This window comes from Elaeis guineensis, chromosome 4, assembly GCF_000442705.2.
Source record: "Elaeis guineensis isolate ETL-2024a chromosome 4, EG11, whole genome shotgun sequence".
NCBI lineage: Eukaryota > Viridiplantae > Streptophyta > Magnoliopsida > Arecales > Arecaceae > Elaeis > Elaeis guineensis.
In genome coordinates, this window is record NC_025996.2 from 13,386,329 (window position 1) to 13,398,371 (window position 12,043).

At 35.1% G+C, this 12,043-nt stretch overlaps 1 protein-coding gene across 4 annotated transcripts in view; it reads left to right on the forward strand.

Annotated features, from left to right (window-relative positions):
- Positions 1 to 12,043, forward strand: part of LOC105043812 (uncharacterized) — a 54,333-nt gene that overhangs the window by 6,550 nt on the left and 35,740 nt on the right. For all 4 annotated transcript variants that reach the window (XM_019850040.3, XM_010921530.4, XM_019850041.3 and 1 more), the window contains exons 4-6: positions 414 to 526; positions 1,962 to 2,170; positions 11,872 to 11,991. In XM_019850040.3, coding sequence (XP_019705599.1) covers positions 414 to 526; positions 1,962 to 2,170; positions 11,872 to 11,991 — 442 coding nt within the window. The remainder of the gene's footprint in view (positions 1 to 413; positions 527 to 1,961; positions 2,171 to 11,871; positions 11,992 to 12,043) is intronic.

The following is a 12,043-nucleotide window of genomic DNA, read 5'->3' on the forward strand; positions in this document are numbered from 1 at the left end:
ATATATTTTACCAAGCAAATCATTGACATTGATGAAAACTCCATTACTATTATTTGATATAATTATCTAGTGAGCAAACCTTGAAAGTTTTAGCTGCCTAGAGATGCCTATGTATTATTATTGTTTGTAAAGAACTTTGTTTGTACACATATTCGATTACATAACTGTAACTTGTAGAGAGGTGTATTGGGTCTTCACTATTGTAATATTAGTTCTATCACGTTTCATCTAGCACTTGCTTCTATAGTTTCAATTACTTAGAGCCCTTTGTTTTTTTTTAGTTGCTTTTAACTGCATACTGTAATACTATTTGTGTGCTGTTAAGTTGATAGTTTGGTAGCTTGAAGATCTGATTTCAGAATACTTTTAAAAATGTTAATCAGTCTGATCTTTTTATTGTATTCCACGCTTAGACAAGGAAATGGTACTATTAGTGCTGCTGGTGGGAGTGGATGGGGTGGAGGTGGTGGTGGGAGGATTTCCCTGGAGTGCTACAAGATCCAAGATGTAAAGATCACAGCTCATGGTTTGTGCTGACCACTTGTCAGTGTTAAACACTTGTTTGATATAAGCATTGTTTTTTAAGATGATGATGCTTATTCTTTGTTAAAGCTATCACAGTATATCAAGGTTTTCATAGTTGTGTGATGTTAGCTACGTAGGGAAATCAATACCCATATTTTTGGACTCTTGGTTATTGGGCATGAAGTGGGTATTATCCATAGATGAATTTCAAATTCTACCTAAATTTCTTTCTATATTTTACTGTTAATACCTGGATAATCGCCCAAAACCAGATTTCTTTTTATGGCCTTCAGCAGTCAAACACCTCTTTGGTTGCACTTATCTCTCCTTTGAGAAGTTGTAAAAAATACAGAGAATAATATTCCTAATTTAGACTGGTGTCTCTTCAGAGCTGCCACAAAATTTAGACTGTTTTATACTTTTAATATTCATTATTTTGTTGGATCTTGACAAAGATATTTTTCAGATATTGAAAACCAAATTACCTTTTCTTTATTGATTCAATAATTTAATGGCAAAAAGAAGTAAAACGCTGTACTGAACAAGGTATGTAAACTTTCCATCAGAAGAATCCAAGACTGTTATGCAACTTTCTATATCGACCTAGCTGAATTGCTTGTGATGCATAATGAACTACAGGAGCAGAAATAGTTAAAATACATATAAGTAACCCTCCTTTTCTCAATAACTGATGTAAGTAAATAGCATGTAACTTTTTTCTCTTTTTGCTGGATTTTTTAAAATTCTTTTAAATCTAACTTTTTCACAAGAAATACTAGAGCACATAATTTCTGAATTTGAGATTGTTCTACATTTAGAGTGCCTGATTCTTTCACAGTTTTCTCTTCTTTTCTGTGTTGTCTCATTTATTTTTTCTAACTTATGTTTCTTTTTCTTGTGGAGTTTCATTCGATTTGTGAAAGTTTCTCATAAAATTTGTTTGGGATATCGCATGGTTTAGACTTCTTGTAGACCTCTTAGATGCATGTGATCTCTTTCTTCTGAACTTAAATGGTCTATTCTGTGACAACACTAGAAACTTTAGCTTGTTCCTCCATTTCTGTTCCATATATTTTGCTAGAAATACTATTTGAGTGATATAGTATCTCAGCAGTGTTGGATAGATAATTATGTCATACCATAATCATGCTCTCCATTTGTCTTTTGCATGTGCTGTTTCTCACAATTGTATATTACTTATGTCTGGGATATAGAAACTTCGCTACTAATTTCCTTGATTTTCTTGCAAAATTTCTTTTTTTGGCATACAAGTTTTTTTTTTTTTTTTTTTATAAATTAAATTTGTAAGGTACTTATTGTAAGTGATAACAATTTCCTCCTATTTGTCTCTATACTTTACAGTTTATATTGTTTCTGGTTTCGCATGTTGAGCTATCTGTTCTCGTCTCACACTACAATTATCTGTTTTGCATCAGGTGGAGAGAGCATTGGCTGCTCTGAGAATGCTGGTGCAGCTGGTACAGTTTATGATAGAACATTAGAGAGTCTGAGGGTCAGCAATGACAACTTTACAACAAATACAGAAACTCCATTGCTAGATTTCCCAACAACTACCCTTTGGTCAAATGTTTATGTAGAGTGCAATGCAAAAGCTTTGGTTCCTTTGCTCTGGACACGAGTGCAGGTTATTAGATGTTATCATCCATCACCATTTTCTTTAGCTGCTGTTTATTTATCTCTTTATTTGCTTATATGGTTATTCATTCTATCTCATCACTATCATCTAAAATCTGCTGTAAGATATTGTTTGCTTTTTTGGTCATGCTTTTTTTTGGTGTGGAACTTATAATCTTTTGTTTTGTCCCATTTTAACCCCTTTTTTTTTCTCAAAGTTCAAGTGATTCTAGAACTTAATCAAAGAGAAAAGGAATGTCTTGTGGGTAATCAAATCAAGTGCTCTCAATTATTTATAGTTTATACTATGTGCCTCTTTGCCCCCTATACCCAACACATATATATGTATCTATGTACGGATGTGTGCGTGTGCGTTGTACGCATGCATGCATATATATGCGGTTTCATGGGTGGGGGGTACATGCATGCATGTGTGCGTATTTGTACACTATTTTATGCATTTCCTGGAATCTTGTTTCTATATAAAATCTGAAAACTCAGAAAAATAATTCGAACTTATATATTATTGTATCCATTAACTTTAGAATTTCTGCTTCTGGTTGTGTCTCTGAAAGAAGAATATTTTTAGTTTCCATTTGAACATGATGATAAATATAAAAGTTGTTTTGCTTAACACTAATGATAATCATAAATATTATATATAATTATATCTGTATGTATGTATATGTATATGTGTTTGTGTGTGTGTATATATATTATATCCCTTATAAGAGAGAGGGATTTCAAAAATATGGTCTTGGTCGGTTGGTTCTTTGCATTTTAAATGCATAAAGTACAATGGAAAATAATAATGTTACTTAAATCTGGTTTATGTTAGCTGTATAGTGCAAGTATTTGTTCAACATAAGCATGTACCTGTATTTGTTCAACATAAGCATGTGTCTGTGTGGATTCAATAATAAAGATGTACTCTTGCTTGTACCCCATAACCCATTTATGAATGCAGTTCTCTTATTCAAGCATGTATTTTTAAGTAATGTATGTGTGTTGCTAATCTTATATTTGTTTGACTTATATTTGAATTGTTAAGGAATTCACTGATATATCTCATTGATAGCCTTAATTCATGAAGTGAAAAACATAGACAACAAGAATTCATGTTGCACCAAATTCAGAAAGATGGTGATATTACTACAATGTGATCTATATTTTGTGTGACCTAGGTAACATTTAGCTGAAGCAAGTTCCCTTTAAGTTTCCCTCTCATTGTTAGAACCAAAAAAAAAAGAAGAACCTTTGGCACCATAAAAGGATGCAAAATGGTTTTTCAGATCGAGGATGAACATTTGGATGAAGAAACAGAGTCATTGAGAAGGATTATGCTTGGATTCTTGGAATGATGCTCCTTAGTACTTCCCCTTTGACATAGCTTCTTGCTTGTCTTTGATTCTTTAAATTTTATATATGCTGGTTTATGTTAACAAGTAACTTAGCTTTTAAATATTGCTACATATTTTCAGATTTAGTTAACCTGTCTTAGCCAATGTTACACATGTTTGACGATATTATGTGTGTCACGTCCCAAATTTGGGACCTAATACGGCCATGCTATCAAGGGATGCAGCCCTCGATAACATGAAGCCACATTCATTTTCTTAATTATAATAATAAATATATCATAAATAAAAAAAATAAAAAGATTCAATTTAAATTCTTAATTAAATCAAAATCGGTTCAGAGCATCTAAATCCAAAAGTAAATATCAACTCAAGTCTCAAGATTCAAAATTAAATAACTACAGGTCCATGATCATAAAATAAACTAAACTCACTACGAAATTTTCAAACTTGCTTCGCAGATCCCAAGTCTGAATTCCGTTTGTCGGTCCTAACCTTATTTTTCTGTACAAAAAAAAAAGACAAAAAGAATTTGAGCTATACTAGCCCAGTAAGTAGAACCTGCGCTTCTTTACCGGATCAAGCATAAGTTTTTCATGATAATGCAATATTTAAAAAATAATAGATAATACAAAATAAAGTATTTCATAGAATATATAATAAAATAAGTCATAAATCAATCATGTATGTATAAATCATTAACCTTTCATAAACATGTTTCGTAAATCATTCTTGTCATGTATCCATGCCATGTTTTTAAATTTTACTCACAAATATTCTTGCTATGGTCATTTTATACCCGTGACAGGGCCAGTATTCTTAATCGACAAGTTCATGTTTCATATGTCAATTTTATATCCGCTGGCAGGGTCTATGTTCATATAGATGCTAGCTCCGGATGTCGACTTTTCCATAGGGATTCGTTCATAGTTATCTGAGAGCCTTTGAAATCTTCATATCTTTTTTTTTAAAACATACCTATACATTGACGGAAAAATCATAAAATTCATACTTCATAATCATGCTATTTTCATAAGATATATTCATGAAATCAATGCTTATAATAAAATATGCTTTTTCATATTATATATGCTGATCTTTATTTTATGAAAAATATGATTTCATCAATAAAAGATCATATGCATGAAAATCATGGAGATTTAAAAATAAATAAGGAGCGTAAGATCCACTTATCTCGATCGTTCTAGATCTTTTAGTTTTTCTTAAATGAATCAGATAATCCTATTTAAAATATTAAATCATGATTAATTTTTATTTCATATATTCATTAAAATTAAATGATAAAAGAAAGTGGTTGACTGGGTGATCAGTCCGATAGATTATTTAGTCTTTCTTAAATGAATCAGATAATCTTATTTAAAATATTAAATCATGATCAATTTTTATTCCATATGTTCAATAAAATTAAATGATAAAATAAAGTGATTGACTGGGTGATCAGTCCGATAGACCATTCGGACATTAAATCGATTCGGAATCATTTCGCTGATGTTAACATGGATCCCTAAAAGAGAAAAAGATGGCCCGATACAAGATTTATAGGTCTTTCTTAGAGAGAGAAAGGAGGAGAAAGAAATTTTAGGGAGAAAAGAGAAATTCTAGAGAGAGAAAGAGGGAGAGAGAGAAGAGAGAAAATCCTCTCTTCTTTTTTTTTCTCTTTTTATTTTTTATTTTTTATTTTTTATTTTTTTATTTTTCTTCTCTTTTCTTCTTTTTTTTCTCTTCTTTGACCGAGCAGAGGGACACGAGGGGGGGCTTGGTGGCTTGTGCTCCGGTGAGGTGCGGCGGCACGGTCGGAGGTCCGGCAGTAGGTGGCGGTGTCTGGTCGACGACGACGGAGCAAGGGAGGGCCGGCGACAGGCCAAAAGAAAATAGAAAAAAATCAAAAAAACAGGGGATTCGATCCCTTTTCTTTTATTTTCACGATCATCGGTCGATCACCGGCAGCCATAACCTTCGGAGAAGGAAAGGTAGGGAGGTGGGGGTCATGCTATAGGGGTGTGGCACCACAGGCAGCGGTGTTGGTGGCCAGAAACGAGGAAGAGAGGGCTCGATCAAACAGGAGAAAAATAGGGCATTCCTTTTCTTCTTGATTTCCGGCAAAGTCGGTGACCGACAGTGAGGTTTGGGGCCAGAGGAGAAAGGGAAGAGGGAGAGGAAGAAAGATCGGAGCTTTACCTAAGCTCCGGTGGCGTCTCCGGCCTCTGTTTTTCGACGAACACAATAATGAGGCCGCAGCTTCAACGGAGAAAAGAGAGGAAAATCGTCAGTGTTCATTGGTGTTTGTCGTGGCCAGCCTTAGAGGAGAGGAGAGGAGATTTTATAGGATGGAAGGGAGGCCGAATCCTTTTCGAATTCAACTTTCTCTTCGATGAGGTCAGCGGAAGAAGACTCCCACGGGAGTCTTCAACGTTTCTTTTTTTTTTTTGGCTGCTTTGAGATTCGGATTATTACATTCTATTCCTCTTAAAAAAAAGTTTCATCCTCGAAACTTGGTATACCCTCGCTCTTTTACTAATAGGGGTCTTAATCTTCATACTATCTTTACTTTACTCTTATATCAGGTTCCATCAATCCTAACTTTCTCATCTAAAATAAGGTAATTTTTTTTTAACAAGACATTGATGGAAATAACTTTCCTAAGAGAAGATATAACATATAATGGCTTATTCAATTCTATATAGTTATTACTTGGAAGATGTAAAGGAAAAGAAAATTCATAATCAAATAGCATATGAGCAGTTATGGGGTGACTAGAATGGTATCTGTAACTACTTGATTGCTTGTACTGACATTTTGTTGAGTCAAGGCGAACATCGTGCATTTTCTTGTTGTTTTTGATCTACTAGTTTGAAGTCTTTGAAGTTTGAACTATCTTTTTTCTTAATACTCACAGATCATAGCTTCTTTATTATTCTCTGCAATATTAGTAGAATTTTTCTGTTGATCATTAAAATTTTTTGTAGGTCTCGATCTCTTTTTGTTACTTCTCTTCTGTTCTGATCTTTTTATCTCGGATTCTACTTTCAAAACTCGTTCTAATACATCTTTATAATCATTAAAAATGTGAGAAGACAATCGAGACCGAATCTCATATCTTACTCAAATCTATTAGCTTTGCTCTTTTCAGACTCTATAAGCTGGGGGCCGAAATGACCTTAACTCATTGAATTTATTTGCATACTCTAATACTGTCATTTCATCTTTTTGCCTCAAAGTCAAGAACTCATTCTCCTTTACTAATCTCATTATCCCGGAGAAGTATTGATCATAAAATATCTTTTTAAACTTCTCCCAAGTCAATTGGTCATCGATATTCTCATAGATAGTTTTTATTGCAATCCACCAAAACTCACATTTTTTCAGCATAGGTATGGCTAATTTGACCTTCACATTCTCGAGATACTGTAGGGCATCGAACATCTTCTCTATCTCTCGAATCCAGGTCTCTGTAACTAGAGGATCAGGTCCACCCTCAAACAGTGGTGGATTAAGCCTTCTAAACCTCTCATAATATGACTCTAAAGATGATGAAGGTTGAGGAGCAGCTTGTGTCTGCTGTTGTTGCTGTATAAGCTGAGCCACCACTTGACGTACTCCAGTAATATATGTCTGAGTGGTTGGTGCATTGAGAGCATGCTTGGCATATTCTCTCGAGTTCTTCTTGCTTCTCTTTCTACTGACAGGATTCATTGAGACTTCATTCTCTTTGTTGCTCATTGTCACCTAAAAATACTAGCATTAATTAACTTAAATGAGCAACAGAAATTTTAAGAAAAACTTATCTATTCTTATTCAATTAAATATGATCTAGCTAAATGAGATCTAGCTACCTATTACTGGATTTTAAGTCTACCAATGATCAAATCTATTACTCTGATACCATAAAATGTCATGCCCCAAATTCGGGACATAACACGGTCATGCTATCAAAGGATGCAGCCCTCGATAACACGAAGCCATATTCATTTTCTTAATTATAATAATAAATGTATCATAAATAAAAAAAATAAAAAGATTCAATTCAAATTCTTAGTTAAACCAAAACTGGTTCAGAGCATCTAAATCCAAAAATAAATATCAATCCAAGTCTCAAAATTTAAAATTAAATAACTACAAGTCCATGATCATAAAATAAACTAAACTTCCACTACGAAATTTTCAAACTTGCTTCCCAGATCCTCAAGCCTGATTTTTTTTTGCTGGTTTTAACTTTATTTCTCTGTACAAGAAAAAGAAAATAAAAAAAATATGAGCTGCACTAGCTCAGTAAGTAGAACCTGCACTTTCTTACCAGATCAAGCATAAGTTTTTCATGTTAGTGCAATATTTAGAAAATAACAGATAATACAAAATAAAGTATTTCATAGAATATATAATAAAACAAGTCATAAACCAATCATGTATGTATAAATCATGAACCTTTCATAAACATGTTTCGTAAATCATTCGTGTCATGTGTTCATGTCATGTTTCTAAATCTTGCTCACATATATTCTTGCTATGGTCACTTTATACCTGTGACAGGGTCAGTGTTCTTAATCGACAAGTTGATGTTTCTACTTACCTCGATCGTCCTAGATCTTTTAGTCTTTCTTAAATGAATCAGATAATCCTATTTAAAATATTAAATCATGATCAATTTTTATTTCATATATTCAATAAAATTAAATGATAAAAGAAAGTGATTGACTGGGTGATCAGTCTGATAGATCATTCGGGCACTAAATCGATTTGCGGTCATCTCGCTGAGGTCAACATGGATCCCTAAAAGAGGAAAAGATGGCCCGATATAAGATCTATAGGTCTTTTTTAGAGAGAGAAAGGAGAGAAATTTTAGAGAGAGAAAAAGAAAGAAATTCTAGAGAGAGGGAAAGAGAGAGAAAGAGGGAGAGAGAGGAGAGAGAAAATTCTCTCTTCTTCTTTTTCCCTTTTCTCTTTTTTTATTTTTTTTTCTTTTTTCTTTTTCTTCTTTTTCTTTTTCTTCCCTTCATTTCTTCTTTCTTTTCTCTTCTTTGGTCGAACAGAGGGACACGAGGGGGGGCTTGGTGGCTCGTGCTCTAGTGAGGTGCGGCAGCACAGTCGGAGGTCCGATAGCAGGTGTCAGCGTCTGGTCGACGGCGACGGAGCAAGGGAGAGCCGACTGCAGGCGATGGAGCAACGGAAAATAGAAAAAAATCGAAAAAATAGGGGACCCAATCCCTTTTCTTTTATTTTCACGATCATTGGCCGATCACCGATGGCCATAACCTTCGGGGAAGGAAAGGTAGGGAGTTGGGGGTCATGCTACAGGGGTGTGGCACCATGAGCAACGGCGCCGGTGGCCGAAAATGAGGAAGAGAGGGCTCGACCGAACATGGGAAAAACAGGGTATTTCTTTTCTTCTTGATTTCCGACAAAGTTGGTGGCTAGCAGTGAGGTTTGGGGCCAGAGGAGAAAGGGAAGAAGGAGAGGAAGAAAGGTCAGAGCCTTACCTGAGCTCCGTGGCGTCTCCGGCCTCAGTTTTCCGGCGAACACAATAATGGGAGGCCGCAGCTTCAACGGAGAAAAGAGAGGAAAATCGTCGGTGTTCATCGGTGTTCGTTGTGGCCAGCCTTAGAGAAGGGATTTTATAGGGTGGAGGGGAGCCTGAATCCTTTCCGGATTCAACTTCCTCTCTGAGGTCATGCGGAAGAAGACTTGCAGCGGGAGTCTTCAACATTTCTTCTTTTTTTTTTTGGTTGCTTTGAGATTTGGATTATTACAATGTGGAAGAATTTTTCTCATGACGTTGTAAAATTTGGTTTTGTTAACATACCTTTTGACTGTTGACTAAATCTTTTTGTGCCCTAATTTGGGTGTGGCCATGGTGTGGACAACCACATTTGAAGGTTGTCCTTGATCAATGCATGCTCATGATACAGGACACTGTAGTCCTTATATCTTGACTTCTCTACATTGCAAAAGCTTATGCTGTTTTTAGTACAATCAATTTTTTCTATTTATTGGGAACTCCATTGAAGTCTGAACATACCTATAAGCAGTTTGCCGTCATGTTATCACATGTTGTAGACAGGCTGTCAAAATTCTGAAGTATGTTATAGGTGAAAAGAGTGAAGGGCTATGTTTGGTGGTGGAAGTAAAACTTTTGAATTGTGATAGCTTTTTTATTTCCCTGGTGCTCTGGTTATTTGTATCATGATTCCAAACTGTGATGGTTTATCTTAACGTGGAATAAGTCAGTAGCGAAAAAGTGGGGTAGAATAAATTTGTCCCATTTTTAGGAGTAACCAGTTCCATGCCTCCTGGAATAATTTATGAGAGTTTTCAAGCAATAAAGCTCTTTGACTTGGATAATCAATTTCAGACAAATTTGCAAATGATTTTTGGCTGGGTAGGCGCTGTACTGCCCCTTGTGCAACCATTTTTTACAACCAAGTAGACCTGTAAGGTCAATTTGGATGTAACTTGCAAAGAAGTTGGAGAGAAGGAAAGAAATATCTTTTCTCTTGAATGAAAAAATTATTCTTTTGTCTTGTTTCTATTTTCTGGAAAATTTAGTAGATTGGCAAACAAAAGTTAAGTGACACTACATAATAGTTAAACTTTTCATTTGTTTCTTTATATTTTTTGAGAAATATGGAAAGATATTTTTTAGCACTTTTTCCAAATTTTGTGCTAGTTGAATCCCAAAACACACATTTCGAAAGTTCATGAAAAACTTATCTTGGATCCCTTGTTTTGGCAACCAACCATTACTGCAATCAAAGTTTGCCATATCGGCAATACTGTACCATACCGGACATATCATACCATACCTGTACCAAACTGGTACATAGTCTTTTGTATCGTATTGACATTTAGTATGCCTTGCTGTCTCTTATTGTATTGCATATCGACATTGTAATAGGACTGAATTGATATATGGTCTAGTATCGAGATGGTGAACCTTGACCACAATTGATGCTTGGAAATAAAAACTATCAAAATTATCAGTAAATGTGTAGTAGTTGTGGTTGTATATCATGGATATATATTTTCATATGGTCAATTACCCCACCATAAATCTTACTTCAATTCTGTTTCATTCATGAGAATGAGAAGATCAATTCTTTTGGGGGAAACCAAGATTATTCCAAACCATTTGGTTCACTCTCCACTAGTGTCGTTAAAACTGGCAGCCTAGGTGCCCAATTTGGTCAGGCTGCCTGGGCCAAGCCCATGGAGGGGGTGGTGAAGGCTACTGCAAACCCAGTGGTAGCCAATAGGCTGATCGATAGCTAGCAAAAACTCAGCCAACGGTGACAAGCAGTGGTGATGAGTGCATGTCTTCTTCCTCTGGCCATTACTCCAGTTGCTTTTCCTAATTTTTTGCTTTGGTCTACTTTCTATCCTCCAGTCTGCTTGTCTTCTTTTGTTTCTTCCTAGGTGCTGGTTACCTAACCATATTTTATAACTTGCTAGATGCTACAATGGCAGCAATGCTGTTGCTTGCTGACTTCTCTCGTTGGGGATTTTGCTCTTTGGAATTTTTTGTGTGAAAAGTAGGTTCATGGTCCCATAAATGATAAAAAAAGAGTATATATAATATAGATCACATGTTTTTTTATGCATAGGATTAAAAATGGGCATGATAAATGCTTGTATAGCTTTCCTTCTTGGGCAGCTGCCTAAGCGCCTAGGCCCTCGCTTAGGCTATAGAAGGGGTTAATCACCTGGCCTCACCTAGGCGATTTGACAACCTTGCTCCTACTGTGAAGTTTGATGTCTCATTAAAGTGTCTTCAAGGGCTATGTTGTCGGAATTGGGAATGTATTAAGTCTACACCATGTTATAGCAATTCGGGGAATTTTTTTTTTATCAATCAAGCACCATTTTTGTTTTAATCCTACATGAATTTTTACAAAAAATTACAATTTCTTTCTGTTGGTTTAATTGGTAACGCATACTTCTCATTTGGTTTCAAGTATTGCTTAATTGTTATGCTGTTAATTATGTATGATCATTCTATACCATTAGACAAGATGTTCTTGTTGGTGTCTTTTCTCTTTTGTAGTACACTGATTACACTCTTTTATGCTTTTGATGTTTTATTACTAAACTAGTAAATACACAGGACACCACTTTGAAAACTGATGAGTATGTTTCTGTTTCTTATGGGTTCAAGTTTTGAAAAAAAAAAAAAAAAAAAATTCACAGAGGCATATCCTCACCTAATCTTATAAACCTTGCTGATGGGTGATAATAAATATGGATGGCTTTCTTTTTCTGCACTGCTCTTATGCTGACTTCCCAAAAATTTTAGCTGAATTATCTTGTATGCTCTCTCTCTTTCTTTTCTTTTTCCTTGCAGGTGAGAGGCCAAATCAGACTACTTGATGGGGGCAGTATCTGCTTTGGATTGTCTGACTTTCCAGTTTCAGAATTTGAGCTGGTTGCTGAGGAACTTCTCATTAGTGATTCTGTTATAAAGGCAAGTAGTTTCAAGTACTTAGCTTAATCTAGGCAGACCTGACATCTACTCA